Source organism: Ctenopharyngodon idella, chromosome 5 (genome assembly GCF_019924925.1).
Source record: "Ctenopharyngodon idella isolate HZGC_01 chromosome 5, HZGC01, whole genome shotgun sequence".
In the NCBI taxonomy this organism is placed as follows: domain Eukaryota; kingdom Metazoa; phylum Chordata; class Actinopteri; order Cypriniformes; family Xenocyprididae; genus Ctenopharyngodon; species Ctenopharyngodon idella.
Window position 1 is genome coordinate 25,757,220 of NC_067224.1, and position 27,031 is coordinate 25,784,250.

Sequence of the window (27,031 nt, forward strand, 5' to 3'; positions counted from 1 at the left end):
AAACTTGGCAGCAATATTGACAGATGATCATATTATTGGACTGAAGGTGGAGCAAAAGTATGACAAAAAATATTGAGAACCACTGACTTAAAACAAGCTGTATTTCAAGAGGAAAAGAGGAGATAAAGACAGGAACAGTTGTAGTGACAATATTGTGACTGTTGAATGATTGAGTGAATGAATGAAGTGACACGATGATAGAATGAGTTATGGGTCAAGAGATAAGCTTTAGCTTATTGAAAAGTGAAACACCCCAAGTAAAATAACATATATGCACCATGAAAGACAAGACAACCATAAAATGCAAAGATGAGGGGAGAGAGAAAGATGAGGATGGAGAGACAGGCTAAATAATACACCAACCTTGGCGAGATATCGCATCCTTGCTGCATGAAAGCTCCAAGAGAGAACCAGAGACTGTTAAAGATGCCAAAGTCGTTGGGTGGGTCAGGTGGTGTTTGCGGATCCTTCGCCTCTTCATTCTCGTCCAGGTGCCATTCGTATGGACTGAAACGACTCACCAGGAAGAGAACCACGCTCACACCGATATATGCAAAAACGATACACATCCAGATCTCATAGGCCAGTGGATCCAGAAATGAGAAGACTCCTGGTTTGGACTTCTGTGGTTTCTTGATCATGATGGAAATGCCCAGACTCATGAAGGGCTTGGAGAAATCTATCACCTCCTCCCGGACAAGGGTTATAGTGAGAGGAGCCACAGCTATATCTGCCCTCTGGAAACATGGAACACAGTAACTCTCAGTTCATAGTACGAGAAAAAAAACAATGTCATGGTGTGATCATGGAAATGTGATTAGATAGTCTAACGCTTTCAGAATCTAATGACAATAAAAATGCAGAATTGAAGAGTGAGCCAGTTGTTTTAGTACATTTTCACAAGGTTCATAAGAGCAAGTAAAGGAGAACCTTTGGTACACTCTTTACATTTAACTGTATGTTGTGACTGTATGTAGCAAAATGTTACCATGTACTTCTGTCCCATAATGCCTTCTTGTCTCCATCTGCTTATGAAAGCAACTCAAAACTCAATTTAAAATTCAACAATATATCTAAATAGAAATACATAATAACATTGAGTGTAGGAATGCCTTCAATTCTGGCCAGTACGGAGAAACTAAGAAATATTGTCATGACATGGACAATAAATAGTTTATGATAAATGCCTGACCATATAAATTTATATTAAATATTATATTATATATCACCCTATATATATATATATTATATATATATAAACACCTTGCAATAAGGTCTCATTTGTTATGCATTATATTGTCATGCATTAACTAACATGAACTAACAATGAGCAATACATTTGTTACAGTATTTATTAAAGGCACAATATGTAAGATTTTTATATTAAAATATCCAAAAACCACTTGCACAGTGTTATATATTCCGTTCAGCTGTGTACTTACATTATCCTAAATGTTTCCAAGAATTTGTAAATTCAGGGAAATTAACAATTTTAAATAGAGCCCACGCTCATTCACTACGTCATCAATTTACGCCTTTATATTGTTTTGAAGAGTTTAGCGACCCCTATCGGCAAAAAAAAAAACACACACTTTGCCTTTAATCTTTAACTTTGTTAATAAAAATACAGCTGTTCATTGTTTGTTCATGTTAGTTTACAGTGCATTAACAAATGTTAACAAATACAACTTTTGATTTTAATAATTTATTAGTAAATGTTGAAATTAACATTAACAAAGATTAATAAATGCTGTAGAAGTGCAGTTCATTATTATTTCATGTTAACTAATGTAGTTAACTAATGTTAACTAATGAAACCTTATTGTAAAGTGTTACAAAAAAAAAAAAAAAAAGATTCAGAATGCAGTTAAACACAAGAATGCAGTCTGAGATTATTAAATGATATGTCTCATATATTCAAAATATGTTGAATAGCACACAGAAACAAAACAAAAGCATAGACACACACACACACTTCTCATTCTAAGAGATTAGGTTGTGTTGTTTAACCTTAACAGCAACCAGGAACCAAATGGGCAGAGCTGTTCTTTTTCTTTTTCCTTTTTTTTAAATAAATGTGTTTTGAATGGCTTTACTCATGGTGTCTCACCAACGTGCAGAGAAACATTACTTTGGAGCGTGATTGTGTAAAAACACATTGACCATGACCAAAGACTTGGGTGACGTCAGCAACACCAGGAGAAATAATGTAAAAATCACATTACTGTGTCAAAATAAATCATGTGATACAGGAATGTCGAGAACAAATCTGACAAGCAACAAACTCAAAAAGCTCAAACAGCTTTGTTATATGAAAAGATCCTGTATGATACATTTTGAAACCTGCAAAGAAAAATAAACAGCGATTCTGTGACTTTTATTTTGACAGAGCAGTCAGTGATTATATATGAGGCCTCCTAAGTGTTGCTGGCTTCACACAGCTACCATCCCACCACCAAAACTTTCTTATTGCAGGATCATTTTTCCCAGCACTCACCCCATATACCAACTCCCCCACCATGCCGTTCCAGGTCTTGGTCTCAGGGTCGCGTGCTCCATATTTCCCATCTGCTACAATGGACAGTTTGTACTTTATGCCCACGTGCTTTGCGATTTCTGATGCCAAGTCTACACAGTAGCCCTCATAGCGATCATTTCCATCCAACTGCATATAATTCCTCTTGTACATTACATATGGAGCTTCCTGTTAACCAAATCAGATGAGGTTTAGCTGGCTTTCAGACTGACAGCCCAGAAAACAAAAAATCATTAGTCTGCAATTATGCTGATATGTCTCTCAGTCTCACACACACACACACACACACACACACACCTATTTCATTCTTACTCATTCACAGAAACACATACTGAAATATAAACATGCACTGTGAGTCTCATAACAGCAATGTGACCAACAGCCAAGCTACCAAACAAACAGCAGCTGTGAGGAAGGCTAGTTTGAGTTTAAACTGGGTTTTGGGGTTGTGGACGGTACTATTCAGTGGTGAAATCTGATTTCTCAAAGTGGAGATAGAAAGAGAGAGCTGACAGAGATGTGAAGTTGCAGGACCTCTCATTAGTAAACTAGAGTCATTCGTCAGTCTGAAGCAAGCAAGTTTAAGGGGGCTCTGCTTAAAAAACTCACATGTACGTGTAAAGTGCATGCAGGTGGGTTAAAGATGGTGGCAGAGGTTTTCTCACATGTGTGTGTGCTTTTAACAATTTTAATCAGGCCAAACGTTAACGTGAATGATGATGAAACTGATGAATCTCTAACATTAAAAGCAGAACAAAATTCTGCTTTAATAGCATCAGATCAAACTCTAGTTTTTCTTTCATCTTTTTTACAAACTGGTCCATCTAAACTCATCATCTGTTTTTTCAGTCAATTCATATGAGATTTCTATGCACATTTAGAATCCAATCTATGCAGAATAAAACATTCTTGTCACAATCTCTTATTGACCTAATTATTTAATTAACCTAAGATTTATTTCTTTCACTTTCTGTATCTACTTATGAGATCATCATAGGCAGAGTCAGAAAGAGGTCGTCATCACTTTTAAATGTAACATAAGGCGAACCTTGTGGTACATTTAAATATGACTTTGCTTCTGTGACTAACTAAATTTAGTGAAATATGTTTATTTATGTAATTCTGACTAATCTTATAAATGTTCACTTTTCTAATGAATGTAACGTACATTATTGACACAGTTCTGAAGTTCATTTTATTTTTTCCTCACTAAGATTTGGTTTTTGTGACCTTCAGGTTATGCATTATTCAAAAGATTAATTACCATATTCTCCCTTTAATTAATATTCTTTCAGTTTCATCTCAATCCTCGCCTCTATCCCCCCTTGCCCTCAAGTTCTCAGAGTTCTTCATTAAGGACGTAATTATGAAACTGTTTAAGCCCAGCTGTAATCACTCTACAGCCCCAACCGATTCACTTCCAGCATTTGGTTCAATTAACACGCGTTTGTTTAAACAGTGAGTCGTCCAACGTAACATGTCCAGTAGGCAAAACATTTCCACGTGCATAACCTGGCACGTGTCCTGTTTAAAAATGCTCTAGATTAAGAACTTCTGCATTGTTAATTGTTAATATATGGGATGGACAGATAAAGTCAATTTGAAAAGAAATAAAATTCAAATTACATCTTGCTGTTTTTGAAATTGTATAAAACAACAGTTCACTTGAATATATTCATCATTTTGTTTTGGTTGGGAGTTACAAAATTAGGGCTGCTTGGTCAGATTTTCTATTTTTAGTCAAACAAAACTGCAGCTGTATGTCACTGGATATATCTCAACAGTGGCAGTACATTTGTATGCATTTAATTTTGTAATATTACTGGAACGTAATATTGAATGAAAAGGCTCTGAGCTGGTTCCCAACCACAACTCGTCTTCATGTGGCACTTAAATAGCCACTAATAAATTAGAGAAATATGTAAAAGCCAATCTAAGGAAAAATTTTACTTGTATTGATTTCCTATCAAGTGGACACTGCTCGCACTCGCTTACACCCAGCTCACATTCATCACTTCTGCTGGGACGATTAAACCTTTTTTAGGGACCTAAATGAATAATGAACTGTCTGCACCTAATGGGCACATTTGATTGGACAGCTGGAAATAAAAAACAGGACTTCAGCTAGAAAACGTAGAGAACATCTGAACTCTAAGGGGGTGTAAAACAAAACGCTTTACTTTGCTGCTTTTTCTGATGCTTACTATTTCACATCATGCGTGAGAAAACCATCAGCCAATTTTTGTGTGCATGTGTCTTTATGCACACTGTCACTTGCATCCAGCCCGGCATCTCAGTCGTTCAGTACTTACGTTTGGTGGAGTGAAAGAAGCAGAGAGAGGAATATTCTAACCTATTTCTTACCAAAGCCAGTATTGTGATGTCACTGCTACAATAGGCCACTGGAATGGAACTGAAAATGCTTTGGCACTCACACGGATACAGTTGAAACACTCTTCTGTGATCGACTGTTTCAACATGTAGTGAGTGAGTGCAAAGCAAAGCAAAACAGAAAAACATTCTGCCCCCCCAGGATGCAATGCAACTGTGTCACTAAACCTGAAAGGGCAGAAGGGATCATGGTTCAGCATATTTAAAAGCAGCTTTAGATAGTGTACCATAATAGTAGTGACCACAATGGTTCTGTTTTCCACAGAGGAGGACTCGTTGGTAACCTGCTGCTCCACTATATAAACAAATTTCTCATATTCATTCCAGTAGCCAATCTGCAAGGGACAGAAAGAGCAAAAGCATAAATAGAATCAATCAATCACAGTCAACCGATAAAAGAAATGGAGCAATGCAGAAAGAGAATGACTCAGTAGAAACATGATCTCATGAATGATGGAGGAGGAAAGCAAGTATGAGGGTAGCTGGAACATTCAAGTGCACGTTAAAGGGGTCATATAATGAGAAATATAATTTTCCTTGATTGTTTAAGATAAAAGTTATTTGTACTATTAAAAAAAAAAAACTAGTTACTGTTAAAAAAATGAAAGAAATGGGCAACAAATTGAACATTTAATGACAAGGGTTTAAAGAGGGCAGTAAAATGACAATAAAAAAAACCTCAATTGCTTAACTCTTTTCCCACCAGCGTTTTTAAAAAAAAAGCTGCCAGCCACCACCAGCATTTTTGATCATTTTCACAAAAATTCATGGCCAGAATTTCTTGTTGTATGAATATCTGAACGATATATCAAAAGAAAGAACAGAGCCTCTGCTTAAATTCTAGTTTCATGCATTATTTTTTTCGAATGTGGGTAAGTTTCATAAAAAAACAACATTTTGAACAAAAAGCTGAGAAAAACACATTTTTGTCAAAGACTACAACATGTGCATAAGCAATGATTTTATCACTTGTTTCTGCTTCTTTTTCGGATGTGTTTTGATCTGGAGATTCTCTTTCAAAGGATGCGTAATAGCACCCCCTACCAAAAAACATGGATTGCCAGAAAATTCCATTAATGGTGGGAATCGTTGTGTCATGAAAAATGAAAAACTCCATCAATGGTGGGGAAAGAATTAATAATGACTGTTTTTGGAGAAAAATTTAAACACAAAATAAAAACATATACATAATATATATATATATATATATATATATATATATACACACATACACTACCAGTCAAAAGTTTGGAAACATTACTATTTTTAATGTTTTTGAACGAAGTCTCTTATGCTCATTAAGGCTGCATTTATTTCATAATAAATACAGAAAAAAACAATAATATTGTGAAATATTATAATTTAAAATTACGGTTTTCTATTTTAATATACTTTAAAATATAATTTATTTCTGTAATGCAAAGCTGAATTTTCAGCATCATTACTCCAGTCTTCAGTGTCACATGATCCTTCAGAAATCATTCTAATATGCTTATTTGATACTCAGTTATTATCAATGTTGAAAACAGTTGTGTTGCTTAAAATTTGTTTTGGAACCTGTGATACTTTTTTCAGGATTCATTGATGAATAAAAGGTTAAAAAGAACAGCATTTATTCAAAATAGAAATCTTTTCTAACAATATAAATCTTTACTATCACTTTTTATCAATTTAACACATCCGTGCTGAATAAAAGTATTAATTTCTTTCAAAAAAAAAAGAAAGAAAAAAAATTACTGACCCCAAACTTTTGAACGGTAGTGTATATTGTTACAAAAGATTTCTATTTTAAATAAATGCTGATATTTTTTAACTTTTTATTCATCAAAGAATCCTGAAAAATTATCACAGGTTATAAAATAATATTAAGCAGCACAACTGTTTCCAACATTGATAATAAATCAGCATATTACAATGATTTCTGAAGGATCATGTGACACTGAAGACTGGAGTAATGATGCTGACAATTCAGCTTTGCATCACAGAAATGAATTATATTTTAAAGTATATTAAAATAGAAAACCATAATTTTAAATTGTAATAATATTTCACAATATTATTCTTTTTTCTGTATTTATTATGAAATAAATGCAGCCTTAATGAGCATAAGAGACTTATGCTCAAAAACATTAAAAATAGTAATGTTTCCAAACTTTTGTCTGGGAGTATATATATATATATATATATATATATATATATATATATATATACACACACACACACACACACACACACTCACACACACTCACCGGCCACCTGTTCAACTGCTCGTTAACACAAATGTCTAATCAGCCGATCACATGGCAGCAACTCAATGCATTTAGACATGTGCTGCATCCCAATTCACCTACTTATACTATGCCCTAAAAGTATGTACTCTTTTTGTGAAGAAAAAGTACATACTTTTGAGTGTGTAGCAAAAGAGTAGAAAAAGTGGCCTGTCAATCATATTGTCAGAGTTAAAATCCTCCACATTTCATTTCATTTAATTTCCTACCGTATTGGAGAGAAATGCAGTAGCACATTGATCTGCAGTCGCGGGTCTTTCATATGGAGAACTCTCCTCATATTAATGCATAATGATGCATTTAAAAGTTAATGGCCAAACGGTTCTTTATAAAAGTCTACAGTGTTATTGCAAATGAAATATAACACTGATAACATTAAAAAATATATTTTTATCAGGTAAGACTTTGTTATTAGTCACTCAAACCTTTATCTAAACCTCTCACAGTCGGTCGCGCATAGGCTATCCGCTATGTTTTGTAGTTTTTTTAAACACTTTTTACTCATGTTTGTAGTTCTGAACCGAATTCTCGTCCAACGCGCAATGGGTTGTGAGCAACACCCATATCCTTTATAGTGTGCACAGATCCACACTTCGAAAATCTACTGGAAATAGTAGACCATCCGGGGACTTCTGGCATACTCTTTTCAACATTCTATGCTTTGGGACACACTTAGAGAAAATATCTAGTGAATGGCAGTTCTGTGGGCAAAAATGCTTTGTTGATGCCAGAGGTCAGAGAAGAATGGCCAGACTGGTTTGATCTGATAGAAAGGCAACAATAACTTACTTATTACAACCGAGGTATGCAGAAGAGCATCTCTGAATGCAAAACGCGTCGAACCTTAAGGTTGATGTGCTACAGGAGACCAAACTGGGTGCCACTCCTGTCAGCTAAGAACAGGAAACTCTGCAGCAACACTGCGTGAGGAATGAGGAATGTTTCCAGCGTCTTGTTGAATCTATGCCACGAAAAATTAAGGCAGTTCTGAAGGCAAAAGTGGGTCCAACCCAGTACTTGCTAGCAAGGTGTGTACCTAATAAAGTGGCCGGTAAGTGTAAACACACACACACACACACACACACATATATACAGTATATATATATATATATATATAGCCTCATGCATGTAGGCATATTTTCAGCACTGCTGAATGTTCTAAAGTGACTTGTGGCTTTACTGTGACAATAATATTGTGTGAATTTATAGAAACTGCCCTCCCAGAGCCACTAACCTTTCTGGCTCCTCCCGGTTTCATTTCATAAACATCAATGGTGTAATTTGATCGCCGTCCAAACGAGTCGAACTGAATATTTCCCGTCATACCCTGAACCTGAACCTGTAGGTGGAAAGCACACAGGAACAGTAACACCCACAAAATAACAATCGCAACAAAAAAGAAAAGCATGAAACATTATTAAAGTTAATATAGGTATCATATAACCATACAGGTGAAAATAAACAAGCTATTTCAAATCCAACAAATGTAAATGCATTTCTAAACAGTATTGCACATTCATTGACAGTAAAAAATGTGAATGCTGCTGTTTTTTAATCTCTTAGAAGAGGTTTCTCAGCTATTTTTCTGAGGCCCTTTGTGGACCCCTCCTACCATTTTGAGAGCTCTTTCAATGTCGATTCCCTGGCTCCATGGTACGGCTGGGTTGGCAAGGCAGTCGCCTGCACTCCCTCGACGTGAAATATCAACGCGTTGACGTCTCAAATACCGAAATGCCTCAGCTATCACCAGGATGGCATCGTGTGTCAGCGCAGATGTATACTAAACATGACAACAAACAGATGAATGGTTTGCATGCATGGACACATCAATATAGAAAGAGCACCACACAAAAGACCAGCAGTTTTACAATACACTGCATTTTGCCAATATAATTTGCCCAAATGAGTGCTCAAATCCAATAAACACTCAGTGAACAGTTGAATAAGGTGCAGTATGGGAGAATTTCAGCAAAATAGGCAAGAACCAACAAAAAGAGATGGTTAATAAAACTACTGCATGACTGCTACATTAAACTCCTCAAAATATGTTATCATAAATTACACATACACGCATTCAAATAAACTCCAAAAGCATATTCACAAGTGGCACACTTCCAAATAAACACATCACAAATGCACATAAATAAGCATAGAAATAAAGAGAGAGAGACCTTCAGGGGAGCGTTTCTAGACTCAGGGAACTCTCTCTCATCGAGCCGCTCCCAGCGCTGGAGAAACTGCTGCACGATCGGGCTATCAGGACTTATGATTTGGAATCCGGTAATATTTGCCCCGCCTGAAAACACCTTATCCAAACTCATGTTAGAGAACCCCTGCAGAGAGTAATGGCCAATAGTCAAAAGTGAAAGGTCACTCACAGAAGGTTAGGAAATAAGAGCTCTGTGCATGTGTGTGTATTTTCTCACAAGATTAGCCAAGATGTAATGATATCCTCGACTATTCTTTCCTGAGATCGCAACCTGGAAATAAAAGAATGAAAGAGTGTCATCCAGCATTATGACTGATAGGTTATGTGGACATAATATCAAAACGAATGAATGACAGGTAAAATTGGCAACAACTTAAATGCAAAAGCCTTAACTGCTGAGGGGTGATTCTGTAACTATGGGCACTTTGCAGTCCCAGTGGTGAAAGCAAAAAAAAAAAAAGTTTGCTTGCGTTTTTCTTTTTATTAATAGTAAATAATTGAAAAAAAGTGTACTGGGGAAAATAACAGTGTCTTTCTTTTTATTAATAGTATAGCTGAATACTAGGGAAAAGTCACGGGCCATGAGTGACACAGTCTTTCATTGTCATTTTATGGGTAATAGTTTCTGCCATGTCATGGAATATTTGAAATCACAAATAAAGCCAAATAACAAAAATGCTTTCATTTTAAAATAATAAAAAAGTCAAATGTCACAACATCGGCTAAAATCTGTGAGCAACGTAGATTTTTTTTTTTTTTTAACTAAGTCACTTCTGGTAGCCATGGAAAAAAATAATTTTAAATAAATTATAAATGTATTTAAATATTATAAATATTATTTTATTATGTAATTATACATAACTATAATCATCCTGGTGTCTTTAGCACCAGGATGATTATAGTTAACAAAAACAAAAATCATTTAAAAAAAATATAAATGTTTATTAAAATAAAATAACTACCACAACACTGGCTAAAATCCCTGAGCATTTCTTAACTAAATCACTTCTGGTAGCCATGGAATAATGAATTTAGTTTGATCTTAAATTTAATTTAGTGGATCATATGGAGAACATGATGTGAAAATGTGTAATATTTCTGGGATATAAAACAGTTGTTGTTTTTTTAAATATTACTTTTTTTTTTTTTTGAATATTCATAGTTACTTGAAATAAAATAAATGTTAAAAAAAAAAAAAAAAAAAAAAAACTAACTTCTTTCAGCTAATTGCCAAGAAAACACTCGTAATCTTAAACAGCACTTAAACAATACTTCCCCAAAAGAACTAATTACACAACATTTTTAAATGGCGGGATTGACAACATAAAACATTATAAAAACCTAAATAACACCACATCTATGGAAATATGCATTTAAAATGTTTTTCATTAAGAAAAATCAGGACAGTAGTGCCCATAGTTACGTAATCAGAGATGAATGAACTGTCTCCATTGTTCTGATTGAACCTGTTGGGAACTATGGAGCTGTTATAATATTGCGTCTTCCCACACATCACAGGACTGTGTTATTATTTATTGTTCTACAAAGGTGCAGTACTTGAATACATTGGCAATATTGAAATTTTTAGTGCTGTGCCAGTAAAGCTTTGCTGACTCTTGGGCACAACATAAAGGTACGACCCAACCACACCCACGCACACAGCTATTGATTTACAAATAGCAGCAGACAGCCAGTCTGCTGAAAGCGCAGCGCTCTTATTAGCTTTCTCTGAGTACTGATTGATCTACTCGTGGATTTCATTATCTCTGTGACCTCCCAGTGACACACACACACATTCTTTTCTACTCTGTCTCCATGCATATGTGTGTGTGGGGAAAAAACAAGAAAAAATAGACAGAGGGTAAAAAACTAAAAGAGAAAGAATAAGTGAAAGAGACAAACAGAATTGGAGAATGTAACAGTACCTTTGAGAGCTGTATTTTTGGATGAGAGGAAAGGGAGTATTTTTAGTTTTCTCAGTTCCCTTGTTACAGGACGCTGTGCCCTACTTAGACAAACACATGCACGCTCTCACACACGCTATTTTTATCACCTTGTTTGCTAAGGACAGTTGAATTTTGGAAAGGTATTGATCAATACCACAAAACTGAGAACTTTTCCTGATCTACCACCCACGACAGACAGACAGACAGTAACTGTAAACAGAATGACAAATAGGCAGACCGTCTGACAGGTAGACAGATTAAATTATGTGTGTTTTTATGTACCTGCTCTAGAATACTGTTAATGCGTTCAACCTCACAGTCGATAAGGAAGCGTTTCTCCTGTCGACGATCCATTTCTTCAATAATACGTCGGTATTCCAGCGGATCCACTATGTTCCCCACCGAACGTGCCGTCACCTGCCAATTATTCATCACTGCGGATTCCATGATGGCCTGTAGGATGGAAAACCCTCAAAGAGAAAGAGAGAATAATACAAGGTGTAAAATACACTGCTACACCAGGCCTGTGTAGATGTAGTAACAGGGCAGAATTGGGCCAGAATGATGGAGCAAGGACTGCTTCATTTCTCTCTCTGGTTTGAGAACACAGAGGAACTGCTGATGCAGTGCAAATCTGAAGGGATGAAAGGAGGGAAGGCAGAGAAAGAGACGTGGTGAATGTAATTACTGTAACTCTGCACCAATGATTCTAATGCAATGGCAAAACACACACGCTTTTACGTAGGCATATGTTTGTGTAGGTGTGTATTTGGCCTTCATTTATATATTTCTGATATGCTCCACTATAAATCAGGTCCACTGCAGATCATATCTTGTACGCAATTAATCAGGTCTTCTGCAATATATCAGACCCACTGCAGCACATATCAGACCCCTGCAAAGGCACTCCACCCCAGCGAGTGAGGGTTTTGTTTGCTCTGATTTAAGCTATGATTACTGTAAAAATACTGATTTGTACTTTCCATACAATATGTATTCAAGTGTAAAAAAAAAAAAATCACTTCTAAGGGATGGATGGATGGATAGATAGATAGTTTACTGTATTAATAGACAACACCACAGGTGTACTTAACCTGTTAAAGGATTCAAAGCAAACACAAAAGCAACAGAAATGCTCACTAACACCATTTATAACCTCCAGCTCAAGGCCATACACACAGGACACAAATCAGCCCTGTTCCATTTGGTCTCGTTTTTAGCCCTGCAATCACATTCATTATAGGACAACACACACACTCTATCACTATTTTAATTAGCATACGTCCTAGAGTGCCAGACCGCCAGGCTGTTTAGCAGTGACCAATTAATCAAGACTGACAGCTTGCAGAGAGGTGAGAATTCAAATGACACACATACACACAAGCACTTCAAAAGTCATACATGTTATTAAGAGGAAGGGCATGTGCCAAGTGATAGCAGTGCTCAGACCCGCAAAGGTTTATGAGTTAATTAAACATCGTTCCTCATTAGCAATTAAGAGGGTCTTGCTAAACACTGTATGGACAAAATCTTTTATAGCCCTTCATTAAATATCTCTTAACCTCTCTCACAGATTCATTTTCCAAATTATACACTTGACCTTTTGCATTTTTATTGAGCATCTCTGCCAAATATTGCAGCACCCCTCTGAACACCACAACTCAATGTCTCTGAACGTTCATGGTAACCAGCAAGCCAAGGCTCCAATCTCACACAGATTTTTTTAATCGTCACTGTTTAGCATATTTAACAGATGCAAGAGCCCTGTGGTGATGTAAAGCCATTTAAAGTTTGGCACCACCAACACAACTCCCTGCTGACTGTAGTGGATGATTTTTAAGGGTGGTAACAGATTGAGGCGGTCTGCACTATATCATGATTTGAAAATGATCCGATTCCAAAGAGCATCTTCTGCTTCAATGGAAGAAAATCTGACCTTTTGAACAAATGAGTTCACATGATCAATTTTGAACCCTAGAATGTCTATGTAGTCTCTGATTTTGCCACCTATGGTATTAAAAAATGGAGTTCCAAACAAAGTTCCATCGACTTCTAACTATAAGTACACTGTTAATCCAAATATTCAGTGCATTAGTATGATGGGTTTAATCCATTAAGGAAGATCCCTGAAGAAAACATAACAATGCCTCTCTTGTTATCTTAAACTTTCCCTGTAAGCACTCTCTTCAGAGTAAACAAGCTAGGGAAAATGTGTGATTGTTGGCTGAACGCCCATCAGGTGATTTGGAAAAAAACTGTCCTCCATTATACCAGTGTTTAACAGTGTTGTCACTATGCCTGATATAAACAGTGATGTCTACTGCTTTAGCAGGAATCTGTAAATCAAAATATTTTTAATATTTATGTGAACAAAAGCAGACATTAGGCCTACACAACTCATAAAACAGACATCAGGCATGTGCACAAATAGAACCCAAGTGGTGCTCAAGGACCTGCCCTTCTGGCCTCTGACTAGACAAGTGCCCTTTTTGCAAGACATTTTTTATTTTATTTTATATTTTAGTTTTTTTTTATTTATTTTTTTATTATTTTTAATTTGACCCATGGTACAATTCTCGATCAATTCTCAGTTCTCACTACAAATTCTTAATAATTCTGAGAGACCGCACAAGCCCCTCCCACTCTTCGATATCCCTTGTCACAGCCACCACAGAGCTCTGCAGGGCAGGCAAGCAGCATCCACGTCTCGCTGATCTGATTCATTGGTGACAGCCAGGTTTGCCCTAAACTTTGGCACTGTTAATACTTAAACCAGTATTAAAACATCTCAATACAGTCAGCCTAACTTAGCCAATAGACCTCCATTAAAGGGGTCATGATATGAGAAATCAAATTTGCCTTGATTTTTTGTCATATAACAGGTTTTCATACCATTAAAGCATCCTGCAAGTTTCATAGCTTAAAACATCCTCCTTATAAAGCATTTATTTAATCAAGCTCGAAAAACAGCTCGTTTTGATACTGAGTAACCTGCGACGTCACACTGGCAAAAGTATATGACATATGACTGCCTCCAGAGAAGGCCCCGCCCACTGGCATTCAGTCACTTAAAGGCTGATTTTTAGGAATTTGCCTATACTGGATGTGAGCATCGCGTCAAAAGCAAATAGAACCCATTATAATGACTGACTCTGTCTAGACTGGATACAGTATTTACTGTAGATGTGCATTCAGTTTCAGACATTTGACGCACATTTGAGTCTGTTGACAGGACAAATGGAAGAGTGAAAGAACGTCTTTCAGAAGGATCCCAGTGTCGGAAACAAGTGGATGGTTTATTTTAATGGTGTCCCGGATTGCGTCGGAAGATTATATGTTTTTATTTTAATCATTTTTTTTTTTGTAAACAAGGCACAGTGTAATGTAGAGTTCACAAAGAAACTTTTGTTGAAAGATGAAGCAGCCAATTGTATTGGATCTGACAGCAGTTGCATCACAAACCATAAGTAAAAGATTTCATAATACTCTTTACTGTTTCCTATGCAATGACGTTAGCCAGTCATAACAGTGGCCGTTTACTGACAAGCCTTAAAGGAGCCGCCCCATTAAAACAGGTAATTTCAGACAGAGGGTCAGAAAATGAAGGTTGAAAATAAACGTTTTTGCGCATATTTGTTTCTTTTGTGTGGGCAAAATACTTAAAATTAACATTATAAGTCAACTTCAAGGAACATATTAAATCTATGACTGCTTTAAGCTTAACAACAAGCAAGCTAGTCTGGCATTGACGTAAAATAGCGTCATGTAAGATTGGAAATGCCACCAAAATTAATAAAATGCCCCCGAAATTCAAGATATTATAACATAATATAGCTAAACAATAACACACGAGCAAGAGTGCTATTTTCTCGAATATAAGCACTATTGCAAAATGTGATATTCATTTTATAGAAGTTACAATTAAACTTCAAAAGTAAACAATTTGATTATATGGATTGACAATTTTGACTGTTTTTGCACTATTTTGCCAACAACAACAGTTCCAAACAAAGCAGAAAAGTTGTGTCTCCCAGCAACACACAGTGATGTTTCGTTCTTGAATGATTCACCATTTTTGAATGAATTTGGTGAGTCAATGATTCAATGACCCATTCATAAAGTCAGTGGACACTTGCTTCTTTCATGAATGAATCACCCAATTTGAACGAATCAGTTGAATTAATCGTTCTTTGATTCATTTATTATGACTTGCCGCCACCTACTGGTGGTTTTAGTTTAATATATAATAGTATCGTTTAATTTTTCCCAACATTTCATATTTCTACATTCAAAATGTTATATTTAGAACATTAATATCATAACATTATTTAGGCAAATGTAATTGTATTTTGCAAATGCAGTGTTAATTGTTGATAAATGGTAAAATGGATTTTGTTGATACTGATTTAATTTAATTGGTATGACAGTCCTATAGTGTGTTAAATACTATAATTAATCAATAATTTGTAACTTTACTTTTTATAAATAATTATAAGAGGGGTGCCCTTTTTTCACTTGAGCACCTGCCCCCCCAAAATCCCCCCACAGCTCTGACAATAACACTTCCGACAATAATTACATATTAGGTTAATAGTAGGCAGTCTTTTGTGGCTGTTTGAACACATTTAACCACAAGAGCATCTACACTCTGAAAGAAGTCCAGTTCAATGTGTTTTTGACTACCTGTGCACAAGTGGACAAGCTCAATAGATCTCGTTTACACCAGTATTTAGAGTTGTCCACTTGTGATCGGACAGACAAAAACGCATCTTAATACTAGATGTGAACAGGGCCTTATGTGACGTATAGAGGACTTCTCCAATCATTTAGCCTGCTTAAACCCTGCCCCTGTAAGCTCGCGTTCATCTGCTTCCACTTTTGAGTGCAACCCCCGCATTTCGAAACCCAATCAACAACCGATGGATAGAACCAAGTACCCGCCCTGTATATTTTTTTTCTTCAATATGCTGTTACACTCAATAAGCTGTTTAAATATGGAACAAAAGATCTGTTGCTTCCTCCATTTCATTACAACTTTAAAGGGATAGTTCACGCAAAAATGAAAATCCTGTCATTACTGGCTATGTTCAAAATGGCATACTATCATACTATTATATAAATGGAACACTTTTATAAGTACACATGCTACTGTAAAGTACAAACTACCTGTGTTTCCAAAAACACTATCGTTAGTAACACATACATCGCACTTTAATCTCTATGGCACGTTTAGGATCAAGTCAAATCAAGTCACCTTTATTTATATAGTGCTTTATATAGCACAGATTTCAAAGCAAACAGAGTGCGAACATAGTTTAATGCTTCAACAGAGCTCTAACAAGGAAATAGTGTCATTGTTCAGCTGAAGTCCATTTAGTGTTGATTCAAATCTGTTCTATAACTGTAAAGTTCATCAATTATGAAATGAGTTCAGTTCGGCTATAAAGCATGGTTGTTTAGTAGTACGATCAATTGAACCCTTTGTAAATTAATGATACCCTTAGACCACTTAGGCTATTTAGACCATTACGTTAAATATAAAACAAATCTCTCTTATTTTTGCATCATCATCCTGAGTTAACCAGAGACAAATTTGTCATAAAATTAAACAATAGTAATGGTTTATGATCTATACACCAAGTGTATCTGTAGTAGTTCATGGCCATGAAGGAGCACAGATATTGGCTTGGAAAAAAGTGTTATAATGATACATTCCTGCAACGGTTTCAGGTCTGACCAATCTGTTATGGGAAAATGTGCGCTTCATAGTAACATATCTGCTTTATCTAAAACTTCAAATTATAATTTCAATGCTGGCCGGGTTGAGTCAGTCATATGAACATATCAATAACTTATCAATATCTTACCTAATATATGGCATAATCTACATAAATTTTAATAGAATTATTTGTGATGTTTTGGAAAACCCAGCTATAATGAGTTATTTTTACCTATGTATAATTGAAGTATTCTACACAGTAAAAAGTGGTAGGTGTTTCTGTAAGGAGCTATATTGTTACCTGAACACTTAAAATGAGCTAAACTATAAATTTGATTCAAACATGATAATTATATTTTTGACTTGAATCAAACCAGTTAATTTATGTTACCACATTACATTTTTGTTAACATTTTTCAGTGTGCTTTTTTTTTTGTCGAGCAAAATAAAATCTAATCAACTGATTTTAAGTGAAAAATTTAACAAACAGAATTTTTATTGGTTAGATCAAGACCGTTGGTGAGGACAGTTGAAAGGTATAACATTTTGACTTGGATTTCCACATTAAAAAAATGGTTAGCACATTTATCTGTAAGGAAACAACCTGCACAGCTGTGCTGAAGTAACGTTCAGTTTGTCATGTGACAACAGTGCAGCATACTACTCTGAAACATTATTTGTTGCATATTGTATACTATTTCACACACTATTCTTAAAAAAAATATTAGGCAGTATGCACTGTGTACTGGGCAGTAAGCAGTATGCAGTAAGTAAGTGTGCCATTCCAAACACAGCCAGTCGTTCACGTTATGTCGTACCACCATGATCTGTATGACTTTCTTTCTTCTGCAGAACACAAAAGAAGATATTTTGAAGAACGTTGGTAACCAAACAGTTTTGGTGAGCACTGTCTTCTATTGTATGAAACAATCCCCCACAATTCTCAAAACATCTTCTTTTATGTTATTGTTTTATTCGTAGTCACAGAGTTTTCATTTTTCACATTGAACTATGGCCACTGACAGTATACGTGTTAGTGTGTGTGTGTGTGTTTACTCACCTCTATCAGTGTCATACAGGTAGACAAATTTCTCCCATTTGTAATGGGCTAGCAAGCTGAGCAGCGCCCCCCGGAGGCTCGGCCTCATCTGCAGAACAAACTGCACATCTGTGTCCGTGGGAAAAGATGGAGTGATGAAGGAGGTGTGCAGAGCGCCGCAGAACGACGTTAATGTGTTCATTGACCTCCTGTCATAGAATCCAAATATTGCATACACACCCCTGGAGAACTGTGAACAGACTGCCAGACCAAGAGAGAGATAGAAGCAGAGTCAGTACACTTTAAAATAAACAAACATTAGGCACACACACTTACAAGCATTTTGTATTATGATGCTCACTACTGAGTGTGTATAGCCTAAAATAGAGAAAATATGACACCATGTTTGATGTCACAGACTGCATCTATTGCAATATGATGTAAATTCTTCTAAAATCCAAATCAAATGTCTTGTTATTTATTTATTTTAAAAAAACCCTAAATGCATTTGTCATCTAAATTATTTAAAGATAAACTGCAAATGTCTCTAAATCTAGCAACCATGTAGCTAAGCTGACAGTAGACAGATTGAGTTCACTGACGTTTCCATAACCCTAACCATGAATGAATCCTCAGAAAAGTCAGTGTTAAGCATTAATTCAGCTTTAGTGCTGTCTTATTAACTTAATATTTACAACCATATGTTATCCAAAAAGAGGACATTTTACTATTTGTTTCCCGAAGCAAATGATTTTTGCCTTACACAAACACCTGCCTCTTGAAAAAGAGAGAGAGAAGAAGAGAATAGGAGAGAATAAGGAACTGTGGCAGGATTAGAGGTTAGTTGATTCTAGAAAAAGGAACAAAAGGGGCAAATGTTCCCAAATGTGTCCAGAAGACATACAAAAAAAAAAAAAAAAAAAAAGCAAGGAAAAAGAATTATGTGGCATGTAACCATGAGGGAGAAAAGGATGAAAATACAAGCAAATGTCACATTACTCAGAGAGCCCAGAGGTTAAAAATCATCACACACAGATGAACACATATACACAGCCTACGCAAAAAAAAAAAAAAATGCTGAAACGATCATACAGCAAAGCAAATGCATTCGTACACAATTGAAAGCTTTGGTACAACAAAGAAAACAACACAGAACACCTTTGCAAACACTGACTACATACATACACACACACACACAGACACACAGGCCTATACATAGAGCAATACCCACCACAGACACTGAAAGGGACGTGTCCTCAATATTTAAATTAGTGGTCAATCAAAATGTGCTTTTTTTATGAGCAGAATTTTAACCCATTAAAATTGTGGCGGCTGCCATTGCTTTCCTGTGCACCATCCATCACTTTGCACTCCAGTCCAGTAGATGGCAGAAGCTGTATGGTGCACAGGAATGCAATGGTCCCCACCAAAATTTTACTTTTAATATTTATTAACTATTGGGATCTTTTCGCAAAAAGAAAAAAAAGCAATCAGAGCACTTGGACAATTATCAGTGAGACAGCCTATATTTTTTTGCTGACACTGTTGGGCATTTTAGTAATTGTTCAAGTGATCCAAGATGTACTACCATTGTCCTGAATGGACTTTTTACATGGTCGTTTCCACACTTAGCCTTAGTGGCCACTGCAACTTCCACTGCAGCATAATGTATGGAAATTGCAAGAAAATTAAGCACAAAATTCAATCTTGAGGAAGTGTTACATGAGAGGAAAAAGAAATATTGATATGATCCACCTTCACACTAAATGTATTTAAAGCTTCTGGTGTTTAGTGTAGTTGATATATATTATATATTATAAACAGTACTATATTAAAATATAATGTAATTATTTGTGGTTGACAGTTATAATAAATATGACAGAAATAGATTGTTACTACCACAGTTTTCTATGAGAGAATACTCAGAAGCTTAAGTAGCACTGACATAGAGTCCATTCACCAACTGGATATTCATTAAGTGAGTCCAAAGAAGAAGAAGAAGAAAATCATACGTATCATATCTACACACAAATTGAGTACCGGTTTTGTGTGGGTATGTGTTTTAGTGTGTGTAAGTGTGGTCCTGTCCTGTCCTCTTTCTATATTGATTGTGCCTCAGAGGAAAGCAACTCTCACCATGAAAGAACAAACGATCACTGCAGTTCAGAGAGACATTCAGTTCTTACTCACTCTCTCATTCAGTCCCTAAAGCTGAAGTGCGTACTTTTTTTGTTACAGTACTTTCTTCTTTCTTGACTTAATATACAGTTATCTATAGCTAAGCCATTTTGTAGGTTGCAAATACTTTGGCTCATTGGTGCAATAAAAACAGTGCCCAGCAGCAGTGTGGCAGGACTATCTGTTTGTCTGACCAATTACAGCTATGGTTTGAGTATTTGAGAAACCTGTTTGACAACAACTATAGGTGCACAATATATCAGTGGCTATTTTGTATTGTGTTCTCCCCAAAAATATACTTGCTATAATTTGAAGGTTAAACAAATACGTATCAATTTAATATCAATTTAAATATGGAATCAACAGATAAGAGTCGGTCAGTCTGCACATGTGCACTGTGAAGTGCAGATTCTCTGTTTTCATACAAGTGAGAGTTTTTTTTTTAATTAATTAGCCAACACATACCGATAATTAATTAGCTCACACAGATAAACTGTAAAAAATGATTGTGATTTTAACGATAAAAGACTGTAAAAATGCTACGGTGAAAAACAGTTAACTGGTTTACAGAAAGTTAATAAGCTGAATAACTGTAATATATCTAACTGTACATTTAATGTAATTTTACAGTAAAATACTGTTAAATTTACAGTTTTTGGAAGTGAAAAATAACAAGTCATTGTATAATTTACAGCGAAAAAATGTAAATTAAAGGTGTGGTGTTTTTTTTTCAACTACACTGTTTGGAAGTTAGTCGGGCCGACACCAACAACAAACGTCTAACCAATCAGCATTAGGGGGCGTATGACGGTCGAGGAGACAGAACGAGTAAGATGGAGATTTGAAAAAAAAAGAAAAAGAAAAAACGCAGAAAGAGAGATGATGAGACACAATACAAAAGAGCTCAAAAGAATATCACTGGAATGAAGGTTTATGAATGGGCAAGCACTTTAGGTTTATATTAGAAAAGCTTTCCAGCGCTGGAGAGAGCTAATGGGGCGTTCACACCAGACGCGACTTGCGCGAATAAATCGCGCTATTCGTGCGTAGTTGGACGCTTGAACATTTTGAGTTTACTCGCTCCATTCGCGCGTGAAATTCACTTCACAACAGACGTGAATTCGCATCATGAGACGGGCTTCTGCCAGACGGCTCCAGTCTCGTTTCTGCACACTTCCTCTGAATGAACACATCAACTCGTCAGCGGGAAAGTAGTTGTAAAATACAGCGAATAAGCTCAATTTGCCGGCTTTAGCTAGCTTGTAGTCTCAATATGTATATATATAGCCCAAATTGAGTAAAGAGCGTTTTTTACAACTTACCAAATTGTCCGACCTCCTCACTCACTTTCTTCCAAGCAAGATCCTTTTTATTCCTGTTTCTATAAAAGTATGAAGATGTATCGTACAGCTCCGGGTATCCACATACAGCGACGATGATTTTGTCCTCCATTGTTGTTTCGGATTTCTGCCTCCTATCGCTACATCGTAATCACGTCACTATTAGAGCAAGCTCCTGGTTGGTTAACGCGGTGCAAATTTTCGCCAAAGTTCAGATTTTTCAACTTGCGTGATTCGCGCAAATCACGCGTTACGCGCGTCAAACGCCCAAAATGCTCTATTCACGCCGCGTCATTCGCGCAAATCGCGCCGCAGGATGGATATTCACGTCTTTGCATTGATTTAACATGTAAATCACTCACGCTTAACGCTTTATTCGCGTCTGGTGTGAACGCACCATAAGGGGGGAAGGCCTGAAAACAGGAGGCTGCTTTGATTCCGCTTCACATGTGAGTAAAACTGGGTTTGAGTGTCATTGATTGTCTGGAGCTGCTGTGCTGTTGGCGACTAACAATGAACACTTGTTTGTATTTACTCTTGTGTACTGTACGTTCATGTTTTGTGCTTCCTTGTCGTTTGTTCATCATCTGCACTTTATTTTTCGTGAAACGAAAATAAAGTGCAGCGTCAGCTGTGATAAACAGACACCCACTCTTGTATTTCGTGTGTAATAGTGACCAGATAGTGAGAGTTGTGCAGGTAAACCACTGCGCACTGACGACCGCTAGAGAATGAGGTGTTTAGTGTCATTGTTAATGCACTCGCCTTGCATGCCAGCAGCGGACGGGCTGGGGTTCGAGACAGACTCGGAGCAGGGTGGTTAGGATTGGAGTGTGAGTTTTGGAGGCGGAGCAATGAAGAGAGGGGTGGGTTTGTTTGGGTTGATTTCAGATATCAACAATGTCCAAAAGCGTTGTTGAAAAAATACATACCCCACCTTTAACATTCCCAGAATTCCCTGTGTTGACACTTCACATTTGATGTATTTTCATTGAAATAACTCAGTTTCTTATTATTTTTTTTCTAATCACTTATGTACATTAGGGTTGTATGTTAAATCTAATGTTGTTAAATTAATGTTTATTGGATTTTTAAAATGTCATGTGTGTTACCATGGTGGTGTTTAGTGTTTGTGTGAATGACACTGTGTGCACCTTCTATATATTAGTGCTGTTCTTCTCAGCTTTTGGAAAAGCTGCCCGTGATGAGCTTTGATTCATCATGTGACTCTCATCACCACTGTGTTTGGTGGTTGTCAGTGTATTACAAAGGTACAAAACAGATATTAGTACTTCGATAGGTTGGTAAATTAACATTATATCAGTTAATGAAATACGTTTTTTTACTGTAAATTTAAGTTAAATCTGTAAAACTCAAAATGGTGCCACCGTATTTTTTATGGTAAATTTCTGGCAGCCACAGCTGCCGGGTTTTTTATTGTAAATATTACGGGGATTTATTTACAGAGTACAAAAAGTACAATTACTTATTATTGTAGTGGCAATAACAAGCTATTGATTATTGCTATAGAAGTTATCATTTAAAGTCGCAATGAAACAGAAATAGTGACAGATATTTTCTTTCGCATTGTGATGTACATCTGAGAGAATCGGATTATTTAAAGAAAAACAGTTTTTGAGGACGAAATGATTTTATAGAAGTCCGACATACATCACCTGAGAGAAGTTGTGACATTACACCCGAAAATTGAGCCATTTTGATAAATTACAAGGTCATTTTTTTTTTTTTAATGAAATGCATTTAGTTCAATAAGATCAATAACATGTGTTTAGAAAATAGATAGGGTGAATTTTGATTTCATGCTGTCATTATTTTTGCATTTCTGTTTGGTGACACTAAATTATACAGAGACGAGGTAATGATTGCATGTCTCTCTCCTTCATTTGTTCTTCTGAGCAAGCAGGTTACATCTGCTTACTGCCTTCTGCCCTTCTTTTCATCTGTCTCTCAAACGCTTCAGGGAGCAATAAAGAAAAAAAAATGATGAGAAGACGGAAAATCATAGGAAGGGAGAGAGAGCAAAAGAGTGAGTGAAAAATAACCTGTTTACAGACACTCTGACCCCTACAGTTTTCTCTCCACTACACAGATTGCCTCAATTAAAACAGCAGGGTCACTGCATACGTATGCTGTCAAAACCCTTTCTCGCAGGATGCGTTTGATGCACAACTCACACTCACAAGCACTGCATACAAAAGTGTGCTGGCTCTGATTCAAACACCACCCTAGAGAGAAAAATAAGTGTCTGTCTCTATTTATGAACCGTTCTCGCATCACTGTTAAAGCACTTTGTCCTTTCTGTCATGTTATTCCTGGATATGTACTTTGAGCTTTGAGAGCATCTCCACAGAGTTTATTCATTAAACTTTAAAATCACCTTCAGAGTCTGAGAGGTATGTGCATATGTGGAAAATCTTTTTATTTATATTTTTAAAAGCCCAGCGTTTTTTTTGTCCGATGGGCCAACCAGATGCCTGGAGCAGTGTGTATGTGTGTGTGTGTGTGTGTGTGTGTGTGTTAATGCAGTGAAGAAAGATCAATGACTGCAGCAATAACACCATGATAAGAGAGGAAACCAAAAGCTCACAAACACTGTCTCTCACACATAGACACGCTCAGATGAGCAGCCAGGCCAGTCAGAGACACAAAATGGTAATGACAGCAGCTGTAAACAGGCATTTTATAATGATGGTAAAGCTCTCTAACTCTCACACACACACACAGAATACAGGGCACTAACCCTTGCACTGGTTTGGGCATGTGTGCAAATGTCAGCCTGCACTCATCATCATCCCTCTCACAGTCTTTCTCCCTTTTTCTTTATCTCCCCATTATAAAGACCTGAGGCTTGTGCCACAGAAGAGTTTTTCACGTTTTTTTCTTTCCGTTCCTCGGCCAACTTCTCACACTATCAGTCTTTATTTGCTTTTTTTACTTGCTTTCTTTTCTTTTTCTTGATATTTTAACTACATTATTGGAAAATAAAACCTATGCTTTTTGTCACCTCCTACCAAATTACACATTTTTTACTATAAATATACTCATATTTGGTTGCATTTTATTTTGTGAATTCACTGGAGAAAAATGGAGCATGCGTCTGTTGCTGTTGTGTGGGGGCAGCGCTTCATGATGAACGTTGATGCCTTTTAAACTAAACTAGAAAGAAGAAGAACGCTTAATGCAATAAACTTTAAAGTTTGTAACAACAGGTATAAGGTTTAGAGTGATATACTCTCAGATATCAGAAAGAGGACAGATCAGCAGTCTTATTTATATGGTGTGGGCAGAGAAATTATGGAAAATGAGACTTGAGATGTGAGGGAATGTGCTTGTATTACAAGACTTCCACGCAATTGAATTTTCTTAACACCTACATTGTGAACATGATCAAGGTCCTGTGACTCACTGCTTGAATCGCTTTCTGTTTTAAAAATTAGAATCTGAGGGTTGGCTCCTGCCTCCTCACAATATGTCCTTACAAAGTTGCAAACCTACTTCTTTAGTGAGAATTAGGAGCTTTTATTCTCAAAGAGCACAAGAACTGTCTTTTAAGTCTTTGTATTTATGATATACATTATATATATATATATATATATATATACACACACACACACACACACACGTAACACAACGCGTTATGAACACTTAAAGGAGAGCAAGTGCGGGATGTTCCGCCGAACTGTATGTAGGAAGAGGGAAAAAACAGCAGAGACTCACACGCGTGCGTGACTGAGAAGCTATTGGATGACTCCAGATTGTCCACGTTATAATTCAGGTGAAAGGGTTTCTCAGTGATGTTCTGGTTGGTGTTGTAGAGCTGAACTGCGAAGCGGAACGCGCTGTGTTCCTGAACCGTGGAGCGCATGAAGAGACCACCTGCATGTGAGATCAGATGAGTTTAGAACATCTACCTGACTTTACACTTGTTCGAGTGAGGGACAGTAGTAGTGACATTCACATAATTACACTCTGTTTGGCGCTAGAGATGCAAACTTCTCGTATGAAGTCCCTGTGGGTGATGCAGCAGGTAGATGATGATCAGCGAGTGTTAAAGGGGATGTTTAATATTTTAAGCAATAAATAATCAAATCACTCACCGATATTGATCTGGTTTGGAAAGCCTGCCTGGGTTTGCAGTACCAACCACGGCAGGAGCAGGACGCACGCGTGCGCTCGCCGCCGCATTTTGTCTCCGACCTCTAGAATTCTTCAGCTCACGCGCAACATCCAGACCAGGCGCGAGGGCGACAAACAAAATCCTCCAGATGTGCACCGACTCCCTCACGCGATGCCGGATAGGTGCATTCGGGCTACAGGACGAGAGGCGAATACGAGCAAACAAGCGCAAGAGCTTTTCAATTCAGGACAGCGCTGCAAATCATCCAATCGGACCGCTGATCAAACTTGATGTGACGTGAAATTACAACAGCACCCGCGTACGCGCAAACGCACGCGCGCAACCCGCCACTGCGGACCCGCGTGCGCAGTCCGCATACAGCTCAGAAAAATCGGCACGCGACCCTGGAAACGTCCACTTCAAAGACGTCGTTTAAACCCCCTATATTAAGCCACAAATCCCGTGTCCATTCGCGCGCTTGGACCAAACGTTTTATCGCGCGCGAGTGGCAAATCAACAGAAATATTAAAAGTTCAAGTACAGCAACCCACAGGTTCGGACCATTACTATCCCACACCGGCACGCTAGTCATAGAGTGTTAGAGTACGAATCTGTCGAAAAGCAAGAGATGTAGACATACGAGTGTAAGGTGAATTGCTACTGTCTGAATTTCTAACAGAATATTAATATTTTATGTCGAATAGAGGTGATCTCTGCAGGCTGTAAACTTGGTCTTTACCAAACACACTGCACCGCGTGTTTAAACAATCCATATTTGTATTTTTTTCCCTCAGAATTTATCACGAGGTTCTTGCAGTTTCAAGGGTTTCGTGATTTAATAGGCTATTATGCTTCTATTATTTTCATGTATTTGTTTATCTATTTTGTCCTGTGCAAATATTAAAGAGATTTTTTTCTTCTTCTTTTTTTTAATCCTCTGATCTGTTTGATCACTGCTGTTGACTGTGTGTGAAGTCTGTCTCTGGAGTGCTTCAGATAACACAAGCTGTCCTTCCTTTATACTACTAAGAACTGATTGACTCATATAATGAAAGCATGTTCATTTATATTAATGTTTTAATGCATTTAGGCTGTTTACGCCATTATAGGATCTTTATTCTTGAAACACACTCTGCTCAGAGAAAAGCTCTTTGCAGGTGCCTGTAATTGTGATATGCTTCCACATTTTTAGCCTTGGCATCACCCAAAACTGAAAGCTCACAGCTCTGAGCTGGATACGGCTGACT

At 36.9% G+C, this 27,031-nt stretch overlaps 1 protein-coding gene across 3 annotated transcripts in view; it reads right to left on the bottom strand.

Annotated features, from left to right (window-relative positions):
- Positions 1 to 27,031, bottom strand: part of gria3a (glutamate receptor, ionotropic, AMPA 3a) — a 44,594-nt gene extending 17,563 nt beyond the window's left edge. The window contains exons 1-11 of one of the 3 annotated variants that reach the window (XM_051893135.1): positions 25,765 to 27,027; positions 25,385 to 25,543; positions 18,150 to 18,389; positions 11,653 to 11,840; positions 9,642 to 9,695; positions 9,387 to 9,548; positions 8,828 to 8,995; positions 8,450 to 8,554; positions 5,155 to 5,262; positions 2,498 to 2,704; positions 364 to 737 (exon numbers count right to left, since the gene is read on the bottom strand). In XM_051893135.1, coding sequence (XP_051749095.1) covers positions 364 to 737; positions 2,498 to 2,704; positions 5,155 to 5,262; positions 8,450 to 8,554; positions 8,828 to 8,995; positions 9,387 to 9,548; positions 9,642 to 9,695; positions 11,653 to 11,840; positions 18,150 to 18,389; positions 25,385 to 25,543; positions 25,765 to 25,852 — 1,853 coding nt within the window. In that variant the 5' untranslated portion in view covers positions 25,853 to 27,027. Of the gene's footprint in view, positions 1 to 363; positions 738 to 2,497; positions 2,705 to 5,154; positions 5,263 to 8,449; positions 8,555 to 8,827; positions 8,996 to 9,386; positions 9,549 to 9,641; positions 9,696 to 11,652; positions 11,841 to 18,149; positions 18,390 to 25,384; positions 25,544 to 25,764 lie in introns of all 3 variants that reach the window. The other 2 variants (XM_051893134.1, XM_051893136.1) reach the window with 2 other exon arrangements.